This window comes from Temnothorax curvispinosus, unplaced genomic scaffold (assembly GCF_003070985.1).
Source record: "Temnothorax curvispinosus isolate PA1 unplaced genomic scaffold, ASM307098v1 QBEX01013831.1, whole genome shotgun sequence".
Lineage (NCBI taxonomy): Eukaryota > Metazoa > Arthropoda > Insecta > Hymenoptera > Formicidae > Temnothorax > Temnothorax curvispinosus.
In genome coordinates, this window is record NW_020223611.1 from 64,530 (window position 1) to 89,891 (window position 25,362).

Below are 25,362 nucleotides of genomic sequence, written 5' to 3' on the forward strand. Positions count from 1 at the left end.
CCCCGAAATAGTTCACGCATACACTTTTCACGCGAACCGAGGTTCACCGGCCCGAAAGCAGGGGGGGTGTGCGTGAACCTCGGTTCGCGTGAAAAGTGTATGCGTGAACTATTTCGGGGCTACCGCACCTCCCCTGAAAGCACGGGGGGGGGTGTGCGTGAACCTCGGTTCGCGTGAAAAGAGTATGCGTGAACTATTTCGGGGCTACCGCACCTCCCCCAAAAGCAAGGGGGGTGTGCGTGAACCTCGGTTCGCGTGGAAAGTGTATGCGTGAACTTTTCATGCGTGGAAAGTTAATATGCGAGATGCCACATGAGTTAGATGACACGCTTTAAACAGTTAAATACTTTTCAAGCGCGTCATCTAACCTACGTATTTTCCAAACTTTTTTTGTTAATAACTTTTTAACGAATAACGAGCGACGGCTAAAACCTTCTGAAGGTCACTCGGGGTCATGAACTTGACAACATATATCAAGGTCAATGAAATCGGTAAGGTCGCCCTTAATCTAGACATTTATCAAAAATAAAGTAAAAATAGGTAAAAAAATAGGTAGGGTGCATATTTTTCGGGCTCCCCCGATTGATTATCACTGTCGGAGTCACAACAAAGGTTTTTACCAAGAAAACCGCAAGAAAACATCAAAATTCGGAAAAGGCCCTATTCTGAAGATTTACCATAAAATTATCTAGATGGTCATCCAGATCAAGAAATAGAATCATCTTTATCTTATCTAGGTAAAAAAAATACAAAATAAATTCACCTTCATCTTAGATAAAAAAATTATGTTATCTTTATTAATTTTCCTCGTTAATCATATGCCGTAAGAAAATCTTTGGAATCAAAGAAACGGAAGCAAGCATGCAACTCTTTGAAGAGTGGAGGTTTCCTACGACAATACACCTTGCGCTTATCACCGCCGCGACAATCTACGATCATTTTGTCTTCATCGTTCTGATTTCAGAAAATGCGCTCCGCGGCCGTGTGCATCGCCTTCGTCTTGACGTACACGAGCGGGTCGTTTGTCGCGGGTTTGCGATACATCGATCCGCAGGCGGGAAGTAACGGCGACATCGGCGACAAACGATTGGACCTGACCGAGCCGTCGTGCGACGAGCTGCGCGCCATGTGGAGGTACACGAAGAGGCAGAGCAGAGCCGCTAAAACCACCAACGGATATCCCATGTACTCGTTCAATCCCAATATATGGCCGCGTACCGCAGTGTTTCCCGATCGCATTAAATTATCCAGAGGATACACGCGAGGTAAGAGCCTTACGTTTGCTTCGTTACACGAAGCCGCGACGAAACTTAGGCGAGATCTTTCTAAAAATTCGGAGATTCGCCTTTGCCGTCCGGGGACAGAATATAGAAAATGATATAGAGATGATTTCTTTAAACGTAAGATAAAAAATTTGCAAAAATAAAAAAAAAATTGATTGGCTTTGCGCAGATATTGTCGCTCCTACACGATTGAAATTGCGAGAAGAGTTGGAAGGTAAGCAAATTTTTTGTATAATTTTTCAATTTTTATGTGTATGTGTCGCTTGTTGAATGTAAAATTGCGTACAAAACGATTTCAAAGGTAATTAAGTATTATTCCTCGTAAGATCGCTTGTTTGTCGGGCTCGACTTGATGAAAATACATACGCTATTGACAGTAATAATTAAGACGCAAATCTTGCGCGAATCGATGTATCTTTCTCGACATAAAAAAAGCGCCGTGTAGTTGGGAAGGGGGAGGGGGAGGGGGTGAAACGGGCGGATGTAAGGGAAGAAACGCGTGCGTTTTATCGATTTTATGCATCGAGTGGTGCATCGTAGCCCACTAGAGTTACAGCGCAAACCTGCACCCAGGCAGGCTGGCAATACCATCTTGCAAATACGCGACGCACATGTGGGTCAAGCGCGCCCACGTATATATGCGTCAGGCACTTACGCTAACGAGTGTACGCTACGATTCAGGCTAATTATCGGGGGAATGTTGGTTACCTATCGCTTTGAAGCGCGAATAGCATCGCAGGCTCGATTCGTAGGCGCTTTGACCGCGTCTAAATCCGATTGCCCTCGTGCAAAGCAAACGCGCAATTAACACACATCGCGCTCGAATTATTTAATTCCTCCTCTGTGCGATTTTTAGTTAAATCAAAAAATTGGTCTTTTCAATCATAGTTAAAATGCAAAGATAAATAACAAACTTATTTAATTTCAGCAACGACTCCTAAGGGACCACAAAATCTTGACAGGAGTAAACATTAGATAAAAGGGGAGTTGTAAAAAGTTGTAAATTAATAAGAGTATGAATTTTTTGTTATGTATGTATGTCTGTTAAGTACATTTAACAATATCTTGGTATTAAAAAAATGGGATTTTATGATGAATATTAACATCACTGTGTGCATTTCAATTCTGTTCTGCGAAAGAATCTTGCTTGAATGCTAACTATACTTCACAGGAAAGAAAGAATATTTTTATTTAAAGAATATCTTTATTTTTTACATGTAAATCTTAAAATGCACGGAGAGAATTTTCTCTTAAAATTTACCCTGAAGTTACGGTAGTTGTGAGACAACATGTACCACCAAGAATTTTATGCGAGCTATTCTGAAATATCTACCATAATAAAAAATATTAATATCTATTACATTAAAATATAAAATATGTTTGATTAATTTTACTAAAATATATCTAGGAAAGGGCATAGGGGATAAGCATGTAAAAATTGCCCCCGCAAGTATAAAGTTGATATTGGCGTCGTAAGTTAGTACCCATGTACCTTGAACTCCTGCAAATATTGACTTTGAAATTATATTTTTGAAGGAGTTATGGAGGAAGAAAGAAAAAGAAACAAAAAATTTTTTTCTCGAAAACGGCTCGATCAATTTTTATGAAAAAAATATATGTTGTAGGTATCAATAATGATGTTTAAAAGAAAATATTTTGTAATTTTTGAACAAATAATAGAGCTGAAAAAATTTTTTGAGTTTTTTAAACAATTTTTTTGTTGTGTTTCTTTAGAGTGACACCTTTAATTTTTTTTGCAAAAACATTGTACTAGTATCGATTTTAACATATAATTTTCCTAGATTTTTAAAAAATATAGTTTTGGAATAAAAAAATGAAAATCATGATCGTGTCACCTGATGCTCAAAGTAACGTCTTGTAGCGCCGGTCAAGGCATAAAGGCGCTTTGTTATTGAATGGCATATTTTGTTAGAAAAGCTTTGGCTTATTATTTATTACTTGTTTATCACATTTTTTTAAGGCTTTAATAAAATTTTTTAAATTATTTTATGTGTTTTAAATATGTTTATTTAATAATGGGTATTCTTCTGTTGAATATATACAATGATTTCATTTACATTTCTATAATATTCATTTGACGGAGCAACATTTGGAATCTGAATTTTTACTATCTAGTTGAGTATATTTAAGCTCGAGAAGTATCGTATTTAAATATCGACGGTTGTTCAATCATATATGTATATTTCACAATCACCATACCGTGAATTATTAGTTTAGCAGGTAATTAACTCACTGCGTTTACACAAACGCGAAAACAGAGCTCAAGCTCGATTAACATCTAATTTACACACAAGAGATGTACGCCCCGATGCCACCAACTACGAAATTCGTGACACCTTTTCGCCCACGCGAAACGTCAGCGTCCTTTTCAAAACCCCTTTCATCCGTCGAAGCCCGCAATACACGGGCTTCTTGACCTGACATCACTCATTTCCACCCACGCGGCGAACGCACGTAGTTCACAATGATTTCAATCACGATCGTGATATGTTATGTCGCGTACGACTGTTGTTCCGAAAACGTGTGCCGTTAATTTAAAATAGTTTTCAACTAATTTGTTTTGAGAGAGAAACGTCAACTTTCTTTCCTGTAGGAACCAATTCTGCGAACATTAATTAACCGGTGATTTAACAAGGTCCCTGTCTCTTTCTGAAAACCAAACAAAAGAGCAAAACAATTCCATTTGCCTCAGATAATTTTCAATTAATATTCATGAGATCCCAGATAATAGATAAATATTCCGGCATAAAAGAATACGTTTCCTTAGAAAGCTTTTCTACTCGGCAAGACTCGCATCATAACAAAGCTTAATTAAATAAAATTAAAAATGCTTCTTGCATGTATCTGTCGAACAGTTTATGGCTTTCTTCGCTATGGATTCTTCGCTCTCGCGGCGTTATTGATTTTCACGCAATGAGGGGGACAGTTTTTTGCGTCGCGCAAAATGGCATTTGCAGAAAAGAGACTGATGCAAAGAGGGCCGATAGGCAGAAAGTGAAGAATTATATGTATAATGATAATTCGCAGGGAGACACGCCGGACGACCGCGTAACCGGGCCGCCGGAGGTGCACCGATTTACGGAAGGATGGTGCACAAGGCCCCGGCAGGAAACAGATTGCGAAACGCGATGCGGATGTCGCCTGCGCGTATGAAGATCATCGAGAACCTCTCGCGACATTTCGGGACCGTGAACACAGGCCCGTACACGCCGAACAATCGTCGCACTAGCTTCCGCGTCGGCGGTATCTCGCCGCAAGTTCCTCAAGCCGGTAGTTTCGAAACGCTCAAAAATCTCCTCCAGGCTGAGAGAGCACGTGAATTACAGGTCAGTGTCACCTTAATTGAGTTTTCTTTTAATGCTTCTTGGACACTTATCATCATAAAAATTTGTGTTTAATTTGCTGCTCTCTAAATCTCATAGAGTGATTACGATAGTCACTCCAGAAGAGAGGGTTGTCACTCTAATTTGAGTAAATACGAGCACTCATGAGGTAGGAGTAAATTTTTCACTCAAATTTTTAGAGCGGCTACTCTACCGGAGTGATACAATCTCACTCTAAAAGTCTCTAAAGCTATAGTAAATCACGATTCACTAAAGATCGACTGAAAAACTAAAAGAGTGAAATTTTTCACTCAAAATTGTAGAGTGACATAATTCACTCCTACGGACACTGATCTACTGCACGCGAAAAAAGTGCCCTTTTACTCAAATGGAGTGCGATTTCACTCCAACTTATAGAGCACAATTTTATTCTTTCTTAGAGTGGCGAATCACTCGAAGTACACAGGCTCAATTTTCACTTTTCGTTACACTTGCATTTCACTCGTTTTGAGTGATATTTCACACTTCAACTTTTAAAGAGTATACTTTGTAAAATGACTGGTATGTTAATTATCTCGAAAGATTTTTCGTAGAAACGATATCACTATATCCATAAAGAGAAGATTCAATAATATTATATATCTTATATGAGTTGCATTATATTATCAGGTCGTGTTATCAAAAAAATATTTATTTCTGACCAATTCATTCTTATATTTATTCTTAATACACTATATATATATATGCAAATATCGGTTAAATGATATGTGCTTCAGGAGCAACATTTAGCCGAAGAGATGATAGCGAAAGCCGCCGCTTTCAGAGAGGGTAAAGATCAAATAAACGAAGAGCAACATCTGAAACAACAATCGCGAAAGCAATTCTCCAACCCATCACTCCAATCCACACTTCTAGAAATGACACCAAAAGTCAATTACGATTACAATCAACGCGGGCGTTATAACAACGCGCCTAACATTGGTCAAGCGTGGTCGGTAAGTTCTTTTACCTCTACGTAAAATTTATATAAGAAACTTTCTCAAAGTTTCTCCACCACTCCTTCTTCTAACTTTTCCCAAATCCGACGTTGCAGTAATCTCTAATCTATAGATTCAATTAAGTTTCATTGTGTGTGTAATCACTTCTTTCCAAATTCTCTCTTCCTCTTCTCGAGTTCTAACATACTTAAATCCTGTAGATCGCGCGTAATATTTGATTTCGCATTTACGACTTCTATGTTTCGTCCCCACCATGTCCAAAATCGGAACATAAGACGTCTTAATGATGTCTTAAAGATGTCTTTAAGACATCTTATGTCCCGATTTTGGGCATACATGCTGTATAGATTCTTAAATTAAAACGTTGTTATATCGCATTATTTTACAAATTTATCGCCTTCACAACCTGAGATCGTGTACATTTTCTTTTTCGCAGAGGAGCGGACCTCTTTCGCGAGAATACATGTTACCTTAGTATGCTGCGAACTGTTGCGAGGAAACGATGCAAATCCGAAAACTGCCGCGTGCATACTAGTGTTTGTGACTGCTCTGTAACCGACGACGCAGCTGCAGCCGGTTGCAGCTGTCATCACCGAAGCTGCGACTGCAAGAAAATAAGCGACGACACTCATCTCGAAGATCGCGCGCATTTTGAAGAACCTGTAGCACCTGTATCTTCGCGCGAACCTTTAAATCTTTGTGTCAACGATACGTAAGTGCAAATCAGAAATTTCAATCCAATATCGGCCAATGTCGAGAAATCCTTTCGACATCCAGTTGCGAAAAGGGCGGTCCTCTTCCGCATCGAGAGTTTTAATCCTAAATATGAATTCTAGGAAAGGAAATGTGTATCAGAAACGGATTGAATGTAATCTCTATTGAGTTGAAAGCTTCAAAAAGTTATATTTCCTAAATACATCTGAATATCGCATGCATATCTCTATAACGCAAATAGCATTAAATATGAAATTAAATATTAGATGCATGAAATAAATTTTATTTACATATCGGGTCAAATCATTGACGATGTGCATGCGTTTCTTTCATATATTTGTGCAGTTCGATGTTTCGCAACGGCATCAAAACGAGTAATTTGACATAAAACGGCATGTTTTCGTCGATTTTAAGTTTCTCCGCGTTTAAAATTTGTAAGGTATCAAACATCAGAGAGGAAAAAAGATGAATATTACAGTAGATTTCCTAAAACATACAACAATTGTTTGATCGGAGAAACTCAGAAAAAGCAAACTTCCCCTAAAAGCTACGAATTTTGTTTGCAGTATAAAACCTAAAATTGCAATCTCTCTCTCTCTCTCTCTCTCTCTCTCTCTCTCTCTCTCTCTCTCTCTCTCTCTTAAAATCCGGCTTGTATAGGTCGAAAATGATAGAAATTTGTTCAGTTATTTCAAATAAAATACCTCAATAAGTTTAATTTCACAGAAAAGTGAACTATTCGCCGTTGTTTTTTTTTTGTTTTTTTTTTTTTAATAATAATCTTTTTATATCTTTTGTTAAGTGAGGCGCAGTTTGTTTGAAATATTAAGGTAGTCGTCTCGTCAGGGCATGTATTAGATAAAGTTTTCGATTTCGGTTTTTATATCAAATTATATGATCAGCTTTGCAGTCGATTTTTTCTGTGGCTCCTTACCGACTATTTACTCTAGAAAATCGATCTCGAAAATCACAAATTTTGCATTACTTCATACAGAAAAGAAGGCTCTATCACGGTTTCAATCACATATTTTCGTATTTTTCGATTAGATGAAGTGAGAAAAAAACATTGCTTTTTGTACATTAGATTTCGAAGAATCCGATGCAACCATAAAATATATAGGTTACCGGAGATATTTCGCTGCTAATTTTTTAGTTTATTTTAGTGAAAATGCGGTAATCGAGCAGACATTTTTTGGTCGAGGTGAGGTTGGGAAGACTTGGCAACGCCGCTGGCTAATCACTGTAGTTGCAGGTTATGGGGCTCGTCTTTCTTAGCCGAATTGGATAGTGATTGACACCCCTGTCATGCGTTTTGAAACCCTTTCTCAATAATTGTCAAAATTCAATCAAAAAGAAGATGATAACCTTTCTCGACGACTCGCATGATCAGCTGATCAAAACGGAGTCAAATGAGAAAAATCACATAATTTGGAAAAAGTAACATATACTTTGTCACGTATGAAATTTTACACCATAATTCATAAAATTATTTTTCCCTTAGCAAAAATTGCCTGAAATATATTTCTGAACGTGAAAACCTACAAAGAGTCACATGACTAGCACGTAGCGAGACGCCTACCTTAAATCGGATTTCAAAAGTATGCCGTAGACGCCAGAAAATCACCCGTCGAGTACATTGCGAAAAAACTCGAAAACGCAATGCGATTCAACGCGCAGTTGCATTGACTGAATCATTTATACAGCTTCCACGTGCAGATTTTTAATACTATTCAGGAAAGAAAACGTCACTTGGAGAACATCGGACATTTGATGTTGTTAAGTGAAAAACTGTGGCGCACGTGATAGCAATCGTTCCGTCTAAGATCAGTTTAATTATATAATAAGTTGTTGTATTATATTTTGATTTGTTAATATTGTTTCTACGTTAAATATTTATTATTCAAATAATTTACATAAATATAATGTAAAATTATATTATTTATCATTCTACGATTATTCTAGTTTAATTTTGTAAAATATGCGTTTTATTTTTATTAGTTCGTTGTATTGTGAAAGAGAGATATTCGTTGCATGGTTCGATACTCGATTTAAATACGGCGAAATATTCTCGGGGATGTTTGCATGTAAATGTTTGCAGCTGTGCCAAATAAAATGATCGCATCCCCGCTTCTTTCTAAATATATTTTAAAAAAACGGTACTTGGACAATAAACTAGTAAGACTTATATGTAACAAATTTTGACATTGTACATTAACTTAATGTAAAGCTCTAGTATATTCTTCGATAATCCATCAAGATGAGTATTATATTGTGCCGATGTATATTGGAAACAAAAGACAATAATTATTCTTAAGAAAAGGTTTGTGCGTACAATACTTCTGTGTTCTTAATACGGATACATGATTATATAAATTGTAGTGAAAGAAAAAAGGAAAAAAACGAGGAAAAAGATTATTTCTGATGTCTTATAAAACGAGAATAAGACAAAGGCTTTTTGCGGGTATAATTGATGCTAGTTGTACGTGCAAGCAATGTTACATCTTGACCCTTAAATGTTTAAATAATGTTCGCATGCATGCATAATGCATGGAAGAATAGAAGGGCAACGTAATGAGGACAATATAAATTGTACGTCTTTCAATATTTTACCTATAAAATTTAAAATGTTTAGTAAATTTGCAATTTTGTCATCTCCTAGGCAAGAAATGCAGCACTGTAATAACGAATGTTGAACAAACAATTAAGGGTTAAAAAATGATCATCTTAATGACAATAAATGTAAAAGTTTCTTGTAATCCTATTTTTAAAAAAATTGAAACTGCGTAGGACGACTATTTGTGTGGCTTACTCCGTAGCTCTCATGCTGAGTAATAATCACTTTCAGCTTTTGTAGTTCATACAAAAGACATAAATGCGAAAAAAAGCTGGATATAAGATATAACTATTATACATATAATTTGATATTTAATTGAAGGCCCGCGCTCTGACCGGGAAAACTTTATACTTGTATATTTAAATACTACATATCTATGTACACATATATATTATTACCTACACACACGAACACAAATGCACAAACATATCACATGATACACCCTTTGATCCCCAGTTTCTCTTAAAATTTTTGATGAATTTTAATAAACACTAATCAACACAAGATATTAGCGTTTTTATTGTTTATCATATTAAGATATGTTACGTGCGAATATTTATGGCTATATCCGTTGTCACGGCTGTAATAGATGTGCAGATAATTTATATTTCATTACGTCTTAGCAGAAATTAATTAATGATGTTATTAATTCGAGTAGCAAAGCGAGTGACAAGTTAAGACAAGAGATTAAAAACTTCTAAAAAATAAAATCCAATTGACGTTGTTAAAATAAATATTTGATTTCTTATAAAAACTTAATTTGATACGATTGTTAAAACATATAGTAACAAAAGCTACCGATATGTAGCTAAAGATATAATATTCTTGCAAAAAGATCCTTTTTCATTTCGGCGTTTTTATCTTTTATTTCGGCAAAATAAAGATCTATTACAGTTGTATACCTTTGATAGGATATTTCATATTTATTCTCGCCGGTTACAATTGACACAGTTAAACCGAAAGCTCGTCAATTTTCGCAAATCATTGCTTTTGAATGAAATCTTTAGAACTGAAAGTCAAACATTTAATTCTTGTTTCTTTATACTCCGTAAATCATTATATAGATTAAGATTTTATTGTAATTAAAACAATTTAATTAATTTTTTATTCAACTGTCGTACGAATGTCACGATTATTGAAGAAATTACAAATTATCCAATTGACAAACACGTGAGCTCTCGAACTGACTCTTCGCGCGACATCTTGTTCGTCGTGAGATAGACTTCACACAAGAAAGGCTTCTTCAAGAAAGGCTGTTACTTACAATATATCATAGATTGTTTTAAAATACTGTCGTTAAGGCTGAGGTTCTTAATTGAGACCCAGTGCCTAATATTACAAACTAGAGACTGGTCGAACAATCTCGAGATCAAGATTCGAGCAAGCTGCAAACTTTATTAAAGAGTAAAGATATTAAGCGTATTTATACAAATATTAATGGATCGATTTGAAGTAATTGTCAACCCCCCATTATCTTCCTTCTACGAGGAAGAGAAAAACCTATTATACAATGTTACCAATCGCATTTATCTATACCGATACCACATGTAACTTCTCTAATAACATGGATATTAATAATGTACTCATTCATTATAAAAGGAACAGCATTAAAGTGATATATAAAAGAGCATGTGCAGCGGCTCGAATACTTTCCTCTCTGAACTCTTGAAACCTCACACAGTGTGCTTACCTATATTTTATTATTAGATAGTAAAAATTGCCAAATATATAATGACAATAAATTAATCATAAGTGATATTTTAAAACAGGAGAGAGAAATATAATCTTAAGTACGTTGCATTCTGTAATTGAAATGAAAGACTTGCATATTATTTAAGATATATAAGTGTCGCTCTTATACATATATACTACTCCTATACATATGTATGTATATGTATATGTGTGTATATATACAGAGTGAGGCATTTAAATTGAGACACTTGAATATCTTGAAAAGAAAGCATTTAAGAAAATTGATTTTACCATTATTTCCCCCTTTAGACAATACAATTTTCGCCTAAAACATTTTTTCTTAAATATTTTCTTTTCAAGATAACCAAGTGTCTCAATTTAAATGCTTTACCCTGTATATATGTACATATATATATACACACACATATAGATATATATCGTTAGCATGCACATGATTCTCGTGCATCTACACAATAAATTAATGAGACTATACCTTTATCACCGTACTTGATATAGAAAACCTTAATATATTAATGGTATAATGGTATAAATTATGTCTATTAATAATTATAGAAAATTTCAAGTTAAAATGACAGACAATAATTAACGGTAAAATATATTTAATATTAAAAGTTCTTAGAATTAAGGCAAAGAAAGGAAAAAAAATCAACAAAGAAACCGAATAACATATTTACGGTAAATGTACATCACTTGCTTGTTCCAACACTTCAACATATCTATCGAGCATATACTGCTATTTTTAACTTTAAGATTTAATTTGCGCCCCGCTTCTTTGTAATAGGACAGTATTTTATTTATAATATACGCGTGAGATATTTTGAAATAAATAAAAATGTATCGAGATCTACTATAATTATTCTTTCTACATATTTTGATATAATGTATACATAATTATTTGTGTGCGCATCTTTCTAGATAAATTATTGCGACATTTATGTATGCACAAAAATTTAATTTAAAAAATAAGTATATAACTGTGTTGATACACAAAATGTGTATTAAGTAGAGAAATGTATTATATTATATCTATTGATGACAATGCTTACGCGTGAACGCGTCATATAACGCAGGCATTAAATTTACTTTGTAGATTAAGGGTCGGCAGGAGACCCAGGCAAACTCAGGTACACTCAGGTGCACTTTATGCACTAAGTGCACGTTAAACTGCACTTTATTCCGTATTTTATTTATTATAAATTTTTAAGAGCAAAAATGCAAAATCGGGCTCTGTAGCTGACTGCATTATTATATAAAGAGTATATAAAAAAAAATTCACGAATCTATGTAACTTATTTTATGAGAAATCTTGTTATTACGAATTACGGATTCGTGAATTTTTTTATATATACTCTTTATATAATAATGCAGTCAGCTACAGAGCCCGATTTTGCATTTTTGCTCTTAAAAATTTATAATAAATAAAATACGGACTCGCAGCGAGTCGCAGCTAAGCCAACCCGACAGAGATCTCCACCGTGTCTCCTGCCGACCCTTAAGCAATAGTTTAGTTCTGTTAAAGTATAGAATACTATAGATCTAAGTATATCCTCAAAGACTTCGTGGTTGTTTCGTTATTGAATTTTCTTAATTTTACAGCATACAAAATACCAATTAAGCAATTATGTAAAATCGTTAAATGCTTATTGCTACATAAGCTGGCTCTCGCTATTAAGAATACGTTATATAAATTGATGACTAGAATTAATTGTTGTAAATCGAAGTGTATACATGTAAAAAATTACACTTAAAGAAATTAAAGGAACTAGTTAAAGCAACTATTACACGTATAGACAATACCACCTAATTTAAATATATAGATATATTGCGCATTTTCTGTCAACTTCTGTCTACCAATTCATAACATTATAAAAATTGAGTCAATTTTAACAAAAATTGTTATGATTTTTACATCTTAATTATCAAAATACTCTTGTTAATTAATGATTTGAAATTTTACTGCAGTAAGATCCACCGAAATTTTAAAAATGATAAAATTTGCATAGCCCAAATTTTCTGCTCATATGGTAATTTAGAAATTATCAGTAATATCATATTATTGAAGCTTTCATTTAAGCTTAATTTAATCTCTAATCAATATGAAGAAAAAGCGTAATGCTGACAGACTCTGTATATGTATGCTACATATTATAATGAACGTTCTCATACGTACGTGTACTCTGGATTATATTTTATTTATAAATATATGTCTCTCAAGAAATAAAATTTTACATTTTCTTTTTTCTGGCAATCTTCAATTTAACACTGAGCATGGAATTTTACAAAGTAATTTTTAGTACTCTATTTTCTAAGAACTTTTTGAACATCCAACTAAATGATTCACAAAATTGAAATAAATTCTACACTAATAGACTAATAACTCTTGCATTATTCAATAGACATTTATCATATTGCATTATACATTATGTTATTTTTCAGATAAAACAATTATATACCCTGTTAATATTCGATTTAATTTAATTTTTCTAAGTATTTAAGATAGGAACATTTATGATTTACAAGGATATTGTGGAATCTGAAACGGAAACGCATAAATAATAGCTGCTCATAAAGAGCTTTATTTAATCTGCATATAGATTTATATTTACATTTTGATAATATAATTTACGACGCCGCGTAATTTGTAAGAATAGTAAATGATAAAATTCTTATGTTATTTATAAAATCACCTCGCATGTGCATCTCAGTGTACATATATATCATATTAATATTTACAACATCGATTAAAAAAGCTGACTTGTACATTCCTCGCTATATACAGCGTTTCCTCCTGTCCTATACTCGGAATAGAAATAACAAACTACGATTGCGCTATTAGAACACATAATTTCTACACTCTCTGGAGAATATTTATTAGTTAATAAATTCTCTTTCACAATTTCATGTACTTCAAACACTTTCTAATTTGTCATTAATAACTATCTCGAATTTAATTTAATCGGTATAATAATCTTGCAATGTAAATTCCTTGCATTGCTACTGCGCTAGCTAGTTAATAGATCTTCGTAAAGAGATCTCTTCTTCGTTATTCTCCCTGACATGATCACGAAGTCGAAAACGGCAAAAATTACGCAAATTTATATAAAATTCACATGATAAGAGCGTCAATCTACAAAACTCTATTCGCATTTTGATTATTGTACTGCAACGTCGTAAAAATAATATGTATATCGACAGATGAGCGGAATAAATTGCAGCGATCTAGAAGATTACTTCGTGACTACTAAAATCACGCTTACAACAAAAGACTTAACATGATATTTGTTCTACCATTGGAGCGTAATTATGCGGTAAACTCATTTTTTTCTATACGAAATCAGAAAATCGTTATTTATTTCATCACGCGTTCAGAACGTTATACAAGCAAATTACTCACCCTGTATTTTAACTATTAGTGCAAATCCGCGCTCTCGATGAAAAGAAAAGAATGTATTGGTCAAACGCCATTCGGGGTTGGCGTGCTGTGAACTGGCGCCCGCAATAAATCGTGATATTGTAACAGAGCTTCCCGCAGGGACCTAGATACTTGACCAGAAGTAGTCGCGATCGTGCATTCCACTAAACATGGGTATAATCCAATCAGCTGCTCCCATACCGATCTTTCAACTAATATGTAAACAATCGTTTATTAAGTACATATAACGATGTTACTTCATACAAAATAAATGGGAAATAAAAACGCACCTTTATTGGGAGGCGCTTTTTTGAGCGATACTACAAGAGTGGCAACGGCTTTCAGAACAAACGATATCTCCGACAATCTGTACCTAGAAAAGGTTTCTATAATAAATACTTAAAATAACCTGCATTTTAAATATAAAATATTCATCAAAATGAAAAATCCGCTAAAATAAAATTAAAATTTCCAGTTTGTCAGAAGGCTTCGGTACTATTACCTAGGCAAAGGGCACTTTCCACTGCGTCTCTCGCTTTCAATGTATCGCCGTAGAACTTCTTGAAATCTGTGCAGAAGGGCTGTAACTGCCAAACGCCCGGCGATTCCACCCTCGTCACTTTCCGAACTATTTTTAGGACTATTTTCCGTGTCGTTGTTCAGTCCGTCTAATAGAGAAAATTGCAACAAAGTCTCGAAGCAAGTTTTCGCGAATTCTTCCCGTAACTTTGTCTCAGCTCCATTCTCTGTGGAAGAAAACAGCATCCCTTTTCATTGGAAAAATATTCAATTCATGAGCAGTTTTCGTAAACAGAGTTTAGATATTATACGTACCGATATTTGCTGTGGTAGCCGAATGTATGGAACCTTTATTTAAAAGCATAACGACTCTCAGTATAAATTGATGAGGTATGTGCTGAGAATGTGGTAACACTTCGTCCCTCAGTAACTCCATAACTTGGCAATCTACCGCCTCGTCAGCCTGGATCTCCTCTACACCCCGTTCTACATTCAGTACACTGCAATTGACCGAGCAAAATTCCACTTCTTACCATGCTTTCGAAGTAAATAAGATAAAGAATCCGTCAGAGACCTCATAGATTCATCAGAGAGGTGACAGTTTACCTTTTAGGGAACAAGAAATCGTCTAGCGTGCTCGCGAGCTCGAGCCACATGCTCTGGAACTGCTCGGGATATTTTCTGGCAAGCGGCAGCCCGGTGTGCAGGACGGCTAAGAGACTAGTCACGGCCAGTTTCCACGTGGTCGCGGATGGGCACGCGTATTTCATGGCTAGTGGCACGTGCAGCGCTTCCACGATATGCTTCAACACCTGACCGTCGATCACGGCCATCTCGTGCGCAGTCTTCTGGTACAGGCTCACGACCATCGACAGAGCTTTCTCGCCAAACGGAACGTAATTCATCGTGACCCAGTCAGCGGACGCACCCCTGACCTGGGAGATGTGCTTCGTGGGTATTTTACCGTAGGTCGGGGCTTCGCACGCCAGCTTTGAGAAGCTCAGCAACTGAAGGAATATCAGTACGATCATCATGCGCAAATTCTCCGGGCCGTTTAACGCTTCCTTTTGCAGGAGCTCCGTAGAATGCAGCACCTCGTCTTGCAAGTGAGTGAGAACTACGTCGGGCACCGACGGCAAGATGTACGGCGTTGATTCGCCGTGCACCGGAACGGCCACCGCATTCTTCAGGACGATACATAATTTTTGCAGATCGGGTCCGGTGAACCTGTTCCTAATGTGCTGAAAAACACCTGGGAATATATGCATCAGCGCAGTTAGGAATGCCTGGGACGGCACGTAAGGCTCCGTGTCGCCTTCCTGCGGAGGCGCGGTGCTCTCCATTCCAATATTGAGCCACACGCGCCACGTTACCGTCCATAAGCCTTCCGAGTCGTTCGACTGAATCACCTCAATACTGTCGCTTCCCTTCGGCTGAAAGAGGATCTCTTGGAATGATTTCAGTGCCGCTAACGATACCTCGTTGTTTTTACTGAGCGCCGAATTCTCGATGAATTCGAGAAGCAATGACCATGCTCGGGGAAAGTCCCCCAACATTTGCAACAATTGACGTTTCGTATTAAATACCCTGGCTACGCCACTTAACGTTAAAACCTGCGTTTCTGCCCATTGCTTTTGCGCTGTATTTCTGCTATGATGAATAAGTATGTTTCCACTTGTGTCGACCTTTTCGCTGCTAGCTGAGTTCGACAAGCTTCTCACTTTATCTAGCAGTGGAAACAATACTTGCCAGAGCACAGCCTGCCACGTCGGTTGATGCAAGAGACTACCGTGTGCGGATATGGTGGAGAATAGGGTTTGACTTGCCGATTTGCGTACAGCCGGTCGCGAATCGACGCATAGATCTCCCAGTCTTGCGTAGAGACACATCCAGAGTTTATCGAATGGTGGCATGTTCGTTGTACCAGGAAAGTCGGGGAATACTGATGACGAATCCCCGCGCAAGCAAACGCACAATTTTTCTTGGTTCTGATAGAAATAGTCGCTTATGTTCCACATTAGACCGACAGCTGTGAGCGAGATGTTCAGTTCTTGTGTCTGCGATCCAAATTTAGCAGCTGTATCGACGCACAGCGGAAGACATCGCCAAGGCATTACCGGTAGAAAGTCAGTTACAACTAACTGTAAACATTGGAAAGCTATGCGTACTAAAGTCTCCCCATGATGATCGGAAACCGCTCCTATAATACCGAGCACTAAAGGCCAGCCATGATACAGTGTCTCCCCAGCACCGTGAAGCACTTGCAAAACACATTCTAGCTGTCGCTGTCTAACGTCTCCGTGACGCACGGACGATAACTCGGACAATGGCCCTAGCAATAGCGTTTGCAATTTCTGATTGTCGCGAAGTGGCTGCGGGTATTTATGCTGAAGAGCCATCTTGACGAGATACGTAATCGCTTCCACGCCCCATTCTCTCATACGAATGTGCGGATGTTGACAAACTTCTAATAAATGGTTTGTTAATGGTCTCCAAAGTACTTCCACACGTGGTAAGTTGACTAGGCCTGTTTCTAAAAGTTTAGCAACGGCAAACAGGGAAGGTTCACGATTAGAATACGCCAGCTCCATAGCCTCGTGGCTCAGTTTGCACAGGGCATCTATCAAATGATGTAGAGCGACATCATCAAGATGCTGACTACTCTCGAATAATCTACTGAGCATAGCGCTGAGTACAGGTAAATCCGCCATAACCGCGTTCGTCAACACGGCGTTCGGATCAGCTGCGGTTCTTCCAGCTTTCAACGATCCGCCGGTAGAAGGTTTCAGACCAAGTATCCAAACGAGATGTTGAAGAGTAGTAAGTACCAAGTGCCATGCGCTACCGAGTATGCTACCGTGACAATGGGCCAACGACAACAGCGCACGCATGCATTGCAGATTTTTTGCGGTCAACATGACGGGACCTTGATGAGCACCTGAATGTAATTAATGTGATTTAATCGAATAATAGCGAGATGTACATAACTGATCGCATAAGCGAATTATTATCCTACCAATTGGTAACGATGCCGTTGGTAGTGGCGTGCCAACGGCCACTACTTGTTGCCTATAATCGGGTTCACCCATTGTCAAGTTGTATTGAATCGAGTCCTGCTGCCTCGCGGTTGGTATGCCTTGAGGTGCATTGTACAGTACAGTCAAGGCGTAATTAGGCGGTAGAGATGCTTTACATATCGCAGTAATAAAGGCATCGCGTGGTGCTTGCAAGTCCAATTGACCACAAAGAGACGCGAAGGTTTGAATTGCTTTTAAAACATTTTCTGTTGCCGATTCGTCCGTGCTGCAAATTTACAGATGCATTTGTACCCTCATATTTTTCGCATATTATATAAAATAGTAATAATTTATGCAAGACTGCTACCTGGCATCTATTAATGGGCTGAGAGCTGCCAATAAACCGCACCAACTAGAGTTTATCAATTGTACATGAAGTTTTCGTTCGGATTCGCTGGGCTGATAAATCTGAGTTTCGCCATTATCATCTTTCGACCCATTTATAGCCAATGCGATCGATCTTATAATGTCTAACAAGCATGCATAAGCTATACTGATTCCATAACCGATCGGTATTTGCGGCGGTTCGACTTTATCCAACATTTCCAAGCTGTGAAAGATAACTGTGCGTTATCATCAATCTTTAATGCTGTCATCGTTATCAAGAAAATGTAATATCATCATAAATTGCCTTACTAAGTTGGCTTAGCTTGTCCACTTGTAAATGTTGCCACTACTGGTAACCAAATACCGCGTGAATAAAAACCGGGTTGAGGCGATACGCCAGGCCCGATAGGCATTCCTGTGAATAATGGTGAACCTGTGTTTTGAGGCATAGTTGTACTTGCTGCTGTTAAAAACAAAGAATTGTCATATAGCATCCCAGAAGAATATACACATACTTCGAATAGTAATAAAAATGTGGAGGATTGAACATTATGCATGCAAAAAGACTTTGAAATAAACGGAACTATTAAAAATACAGCAAATAATATTATCAAGAAACATAGTAGTGTCTCGCGCCGTGTTAATTTTCAGCCGTTTATCGCGGTGATGTAATACATCTGTACCTGTCTGACTCATCATTTGTGGATTTACAAAGAGGCTATGTACATATGCGCCTAAGCTATTAACAATATCTTGAAAAATATTTGTAGCGTGTGGCTTCAAGTCATAACATTCACAGAAGTTTGTCAGCAAATCTGCTTGAACTGTCATTTTGTGCAAAACTTCCAACGCTAAAGCTCTTTGCCAGGTAGGTTTGTCAGGATCCAGAAACTTCACGATTAAGGATAAGAATATTTCACATTCTGTCACCTAAAGCATCGGAATGTGACTTTAACTTATGCTTACAATAAATACATCATTATGTGTAGATTCAGAAATATTTACCAATAAAGAATGATATTTCTGTATCAAAATCGATACAACTCGCAACAGCCTCATACTAATAGGAAAGTAAGGTTTATCTAAAGGTGTAGCTTGTTGCAAAGATGCTGGTACTGAATTACGATACTTGATGTTAGGCGAAAACAGTTTTATCACAAGTGCACACACTCTCTCCTTCAGTAAGAAGCTAAACTCTGAGTGCTAAAAAAATTATATTTTTATAATATATAATCTTACATAACTATATGAAAGATCTTGTTAAAATAATTTTCCTATCTCTTAAAAATACAAATCTCTCAGATCTTTACCTTAAAAAAGACCGATGAAAAGTTTGTTAAAACCGATTCTAGCAGTTCCAAACCGAAAGTTCTAGTCATTTCAGTAATGCCTATTAGCCAGTATGGTTGATCGGCATTCACCAATTGTATTAGATCCTAAAATCAAATACACAAAATAATAAACCATAATATTATATTCTATGTATAGATTTACATAATTACATAAGCATTACGTAAATAAAAAAACACCTGAAACATCAAATATGCATCTGCAGCGCAAGGGCCGAGACCTTTAGGCGCTTGATTTGTTGGAATTTTTAGTTCCTCTAAATTCACCTCATCAGACTCTGGCTGATCAGGATTCAGCTCATCCTCGGCAACTACTCTTTCAAACACCAAAGACACTAATTGCCTTACAGTAGCACCAGCTGTGTTTATCGTTGTACAGTCTTTTGTAAAATGTAACCGAAAACAAAGCACCAAGTTCTGAAAAGACATAATTTTAAATAAAATATCAAGGATGTTATTGAACAGAGATAAAAAGATATTGATAAAAAGAGATAAAAGGATACATAAATGGATCCTTACTCTCGCCAAGGTATCTCCATGCACCACGGCATTACTTGTAAGCAACAGCGTTACAGTCTGCAAAACTTTAACTTCCTCCGTACCTGATTCCATCAACAACCACAAAGTATCGGTAATATATCGAGCACCTTTCTGATCTACCGCTTGCTGCGTTATTAACCTCTGCATCATGCCCAGGCAAAACTGGAAAACAGTAAAAACTTGTATAATAACATTAATATATAAGATATATAAGATCTAATTTTTTTAAATTAAAGATATAAAGTATAGCTTCTCTGATACCTTGATGATTTTTATGTCTTTACTCTCACACCCTTGAACTAGAGGATAAAGTATTTGATTTACAATATAATATATTGGTGTCCCTGGGTTACTTGAGGCTGTTCTCAACTTAGCGATTCCTTCCTCGCATGACTGTAACAGATACAAGCCATGACAGCTACTATGTTCAAGCAGCAATATGCTATCTTCAGTATAAATTATTTTAATTCATTATTGTTACTATAATAAACAATAGCATAAGCTATTACATTCTATATCTTTCAATATAACTCGAATACACATACACACACCTCTGTCAGCTTCTAAACTTACAATATACAACTCCACATAGAATATACTAATATTCTATATGAAGAATATATATAGATTGTTATAGATCTTTAAGTTTCAAGTTTTAGTTTAAACTTCAATGAGAAACCAAATCAAGACCGAAACTAAACTTTTGGTTTCAAGGTCCAACTGATTTAAGATAAGACACATGACAGTCTCATGGCTACGTGGCTACGTACTTCCTTGATTTGCGGGTACTTCTTCTTGGTTTCTGAGGCGAGTACCTTGAGGTCCGACTGCAGGGCCTCCAAGAACTTGGAGGCGTTCTCCGGGTTGCCGCCGACGGCGGCGGCAGCGGTGTTCGCCATCGCTGACATCGCCACTGTTACTCGAGTCTCCCTAAATTGGCACGGTCTCTGAAACCGGGAGCATGACGACTCACTACCGAGAGGCTAAGCGCCACGGTGTTCAGCCGTCGAACGATGATCGAATTGGTATGCTTCGTCACGTCGATCGTCGGTGACGATAATGATAGCGGACAGGCGGTCCATCGAAATCACCCCTTTCGTCCAGTCGCCGTCGATTACATTAGACAGGCTGCTGCGGACGCTCGTAAGTCGCACGTGTCCAACGATTCTCGTTCGTGTACTCAAGATTCACGCAGCTACAACTGGCTAGTGACTACGACTAGGGCATGAGCCTCTTGGCCGCGATTGCACGATCGACATACAACTTGACCAAACTTGACTTGACACGATTGACATAAACTCCGGAGACCACGTAGGCACATATGCAGCCGCGCGGCGCTGCTGCGCTGTCAGCTGTCACCGCTAGGGATCCTCCAGGGATCCTCCAGGGCTGCGTTCAGAAACGTCACCTGGGTATACACGGGTATACTCCCTTCTCCTTCTAACTCGCTGAGATAGAAAGAGAAGGGAGTATACTCGTGTGCACTCGGGTGACGTTTCCGAACGCAGCCATATTCTGTTCCGCTAAAATCCGCTTAGGCCCGGTCTACAATGGATGTCGTAAGTCGGAGTCGTAAGAAATTGACCAATCACAATCTATTATTCTCCTTGCGGTCGAAGAATAATGAACTGTGATTGGTCAATTTCTTACGACTCCGACTTCCGACATCCATTGTAGACCGGGCCTTACCGACAATTGTCGGTGTCGTTGCGCAGCTTTACACGATATGAAAAACCTGCGCAACGACACTTATCGACGGGCCCTGGGCCCGTATTCCGTTCCTGCCTACCGACAACTGTCGGTTCGATAAGTGTCGTTGCGCAGGTTTTTCATATCGTGTAAAAGCTGCGCAACGACACCGACAATTGTCGGTAAGCGGATTTTAGCGGAACAGAATACGGCCCCAGGAAGGGATTGGACTAACCGTCGCCATTTGTCTCAAAACCGGAAGTGGTATGTTCAGCGGCAAAATTCAAACGTGTTTCGATGCAAATGTGTATATTTTATATAATTAGACATGATCGACGCGCGCTACGCGCGTGTTATTTAGCTTAATTGTACAATTCCTATTACATTATAGTAATAACTTAACCTATTGATACACAAACTGTCAAAACAAGTGATGATAACAACATTTAACAACATTTCTGCAGATCGCAGAAATGTTTCCAAATATTGACAAGGAAGTTATCAAATCAGTATATGATGCCAATCACGGCAAGAAAGACATTACAATTTATTCGTTGCTTCAGATGTGCGAATAAGTCCTAATTTTCTACGCAACTAGAATGCCATACGTAACTTTATCGTATCCTTCGTTAATGAACTTTTTTTTTCCTTTGAAATGTAAGATGATGTACGAAATTCTAATTTGTAATACTTCCATACGTAATAATATGTATATATTAAGGTCGAACATTCTTTGAATATGTGAAATGATGAAATATTTCTCTTCTGAAGAAACATATTATATTTTGAATTGAATATAACATTGAATTATTCTTACAATTAGTCAATTTTGTTACGTACCTATATATGTTATTGTTATTTCAGAGTTTATATTATCTTTTTCTCTCCTCATATTTTCATATACATGAGTATTTATTTATTTAATTGCATTATATATTACATGATTTACTGCAATGGTCTCTGTATGTAATTTAAATACATATTGCGCGTTCTACAAAATTGTAAAAAGATATACGCTTGATTAATAGTTGCACACATAAATTGTAATAAATATCAAATATACATAATTTGTACAATTATTCATATCGAAGAAATAGAATAAGCCGAAAGTGTCAGGGAATTTCAAAAATTTTATACATAAACAGCGAAACGACTGTAGCTACAGGAATAATTAACAGTGAATGTGTATTTCTTACTGTTGAGTTGCAGGGCATAGAGTTGTTTTTAGATTTACAGGCACACACTTCGATATTATATCCTTCAGTCACAATTTTTGGCAGTTATAGCATTTCATGCATTCCTTCTATCTACTGTATCAATTATGTGAATACCCACTGATATATAACACATCTATTTATTAAGGCGCGCAAGTAGATAAATATTCTTTTTCGTAGATAAACTAGATCTTAAATAGCTTTAAGTATTATAAGTAATTTGTTCGTTAGTAATTTCTTTTTCTTATGAGATTGCACCTCGTTAAAACTCATCGTGCCTCGCTAATGCCTCTCCGAAGTCCGTCGCCTGAGATCCGACAAAGATGTCGTATTTCTCCAAAATCTCGTTCTTCGTCAGCTTGTGATCCGCATCGGTGTCCGCTTCGTAAATCAAGTGCCTCGACTCCGCCTCGGCGTGATCAAATTCCGCGGGAATAATCCACGTTTTTACCTGTTTCAAATTGGAACAGATCAGTTTAATTATTTTTATATTACCACTAATAAATGTACTACTGTAATGTAATAAGATCTTACCATTATTTACGGGTATTTCTTCCTGTGCCTCTTGCGGATGTTTCATTAAAATTTTCATGAGCAGGAATATTCCTTGATTTATCATCTTCTTCAGATGTATTTACTGGTATCAGACGATCACCAAAAATAGTTGGAACTGCTGTAGATTTCAAGCGGCGTTTACCTCCCCGTGTTTTTTCCCACATCTCATCTGAGAAATGAATCTGAAAAAAAATTGAGCAATTTAATTAGAAAAATAAGAAATAACAATAAAATATAGATTATTTTTGTGTATTAAAACTTTGTTACTTTTGTTAATTCTATTTAGTCCTTAAAAATAATAAGTAATAGTTAATAGTAAAAATGATAAGTAGTAATTAATACTTATAGTGATCTTTTTTAAAAAATGCAAAGAACATTAACTTTTAAATAAGCAAAATTTATTTTAAAACTTTTTCTTATCATTAATATCCATTTCTACCAATGCAGATTAACTTTGACTTTGGCTTAACTTACCTTTTATCTTTCTCTAATTTTAAGAACTAGAAAAAGATTAAACCGTGATTAAAATTAATCTATATTGGTAAAAATAGACATAAGTCAAATAAATATATTATGTTTGTACCATACTTACTGAACACAATGTCGAACTCACTCCAGGAACCCAGTCTGCACGGTTAACATTAGCGATCCACAGTTTTCTTCTTTTCTCTTCTTGTGGGAAATCTACACATTTGGAAGCCTTTGCTTGATGAGTTCGTACAATAATCCGCACTGCAATCCGTCATATTTTTTTTTTTCTGTAAATAAAACATACGTATTTATAATGGGGGTTTTTTCTATGGTGTCCTCGGGTGAGGACGGTTAGGTGCCTTATTCACTCATGGAAATTGGCACATATAATCTAAACCTAAAAGATTTTGTGGCTCTAACACTAAATCACTTAATCCATAAGACTGAATAATTAAAAACTATATACTACTGAAAAAATTATTTGTATCTAGTGTTATATAACTTTGCCCGTAGATCTGACAAATTTGAAAATCTTATACAAAATGTCCCAGTTTTTTGTTTGTATGAGACGGTAAATGTCGATTTCTTCGGTAAAACCGGCCTCTCTCAGTTCAAGGTCCAAAGTGGCTCTTATTCGCTCGTCGTATTTACAACACCTCAACATTAAGGAGGCTCTTACCTCGATCATAAAACGACAGATCTTTATGAAATTAAATTATGTTGTAAAGTGAACCACAACGAACCGATGCCCAAAACTTTAGCATAAGTTGACGATAAAAATTTAAAAAATATCAGTATTGAAATTCGCATTTTTAACACAGGGCATATGGTAAACACTAAAATTTTTATCGGAAGTGATGTATTTTCTTGGCAAGTTTGCGAGCCAGGTAAACAAAAAACTAAGGAATTGTAGTTAAAATAATAATCTTTCTAATGATAAGAAGAAAACTTGGTGTTGACGATGAGTTATAAAAGATATTGTAGTTTTAATATGACGTACGACAGGTTAGGCGAATGATCTTCCGAGTGTCAAAATCGCGCGAAGTTTCTAACCTCACTTGCACATGTCTTTTCTCTGCGCTGTATGGTAGCGGCATAATTATTCTCTCGCGCATTGACATATTGCAACCTTTATTTTCGAGAATTTTCCTTTCATTTTCCCTCTCAACATTCTCACGTTATATCTTTCTTTTGGCTCCATCTCTTTATCGCATCAATCGCTACAATGCTACACGGCTACACCTCACTTTAGCTGCAGACTGCTACAGACGACGTTGTAACACGCGCATGTTATTATTCTGCTCTTTAGCACTGACGTAGTCAACTGACTTATTGTATAAATTTTAATATTTACACTAATAGAACATATAACTTACTCTTACACTATGTAAAAATCATCATTTATTTTTTTATTTAATTTTCCGATAATTTTATAACCAATTATTAATGATAATTTTTCGGTTGCTACATTGATTAGAGCAGCCGGGTAAGAGCCTCCTTAAATGATGAATATCTTCGCATTCACAGCCACACTCGCATCTCT

At 36.7% G+C, this 25,362-nt stretch overlaps 2 protein-coding genes and 1 long non-coding RNA gene across 7 annotated transcripts in view; 1 reads left to right on the forward strand and 2 right to left on the reverse strand.

Moving 5' to 3' along the window:
- Nucleotides 1-8,239, forward strand: part of LOC112464037 — a 28,192-nt gene extending 19,953 nt beyond the window's left edge. The window contains exons 2-6 of the mRNA XM_025030807.1: nucleotides 965-1,265; nucleotides 1,453-1,497; nucleotides 4,332-4,630; nucleotides 5,404-5,622; nucleotides 6,062-8,239. Coding sequence (XP_024886575.1) covers nucleotides 968-1,265; nucleotides 1,453-1,497; nucleotides 4,332-4,630; nucleotides 5,404-5,622; nucleotides 6,062-6,100 — 900 coding nt within the window. The 5' untranslated portion in view covers nucleotides 965-967 and the 3' untranslated portion in view covers nucleotides 6,101-8,239. The remainder of the gene's footprint in view (nucleotides 1-964; nucleotides 1,266-1,452; nucleotides 1,498-4,331; nucleotides 4,631-5,403; nucleotides 5,623-6,061) is intronic.
- A 4,983-nt stretch (nucleotides 8,240-13,222) lies between these two features.
- On the reverse strand, nucleotides 13,223-21,408 carry LOC112464034 (protein MON2 homolog). 3 transcript variants are annotated; one of them, XM_025030803.1, is made up of 15 exons: nucleotides 20,661-21,408; nucleotides 20,152-20,283; nucleotides 19,870-20,052; nucleotides 19,531-19,767; nucleotides 19,312-19,437; nucleotides 19,007-19,204; nucleotides 18,685-18,931; nucleotides 18,311-18,461; nucleotides 17,982-18,224; nucleotides 17,614-17,900; nucleotides 15,204-17,535; nucleotides 14,913-15,097; nucleotides 14,581-14,824; nucleotides 14,369-14,451; nucleotides 13,223-14,290 (listed from the first exon to the last, which is right to left on the reverse strand). In XM_025030803.1, the coding sequence occupies exons 1-15, from the start codon at nucleotides 20,796-20,798 to the stop codon at nucleotides 14,121-14,123; spliced, it is 4,956 nt and encodes a 1,651-aa protein (XP_024886571.1). In that variant the 5' UTR covers nucleotides 20,799-21,408; the 3' UTR covers nucleotides 13,223-14,120. The 3 variants fall into 3 exon arrangements, with proteins under 3 accessions (XP_024886571.1, XP_024886572.1, XP_024886570.1); XM_025030804.1 differs by having other exon boundaries at nucleotides 14,369-14,445; nucleotides 18,311-18,464; XM_025030802.1 differs by having other exon boundaries at nucleotides 18,311-18,464.
- Nucleotides 21,409-22,422: 1,014 nt separating this feature from the next.
- Nucleotides 22,423-25,337, reverse strand: LOC112464036. Of its 3 annotated transcripts, XR_003041867.1 has the most exons (5): nucleotides 24,820-25,337; nucleotides 23,941-24,106; nucleotides 23,328-23,530; nucleotides 22,776-23,244; nucleotides 22,424-22,570 (listed from the first exon to the last, which is right to left on the reverse strand). It is a non-coding gene; the product is annotated as an uncharacterized LOC112464036 (long non-coding RNA). The 3 variants fall into 3 exon arrangements; XR_003041868.1 differs by having other exon boundaries at nucleotides 22,423-23,244; nucleotides 24,873-25,337; XR_003041866.1 differs by having other exon boundaries at nucleotides 22,423-23,244.
- Between the last annotated feature and the right edge of the window lie 25 nt (nucleotides 25,338-25,362).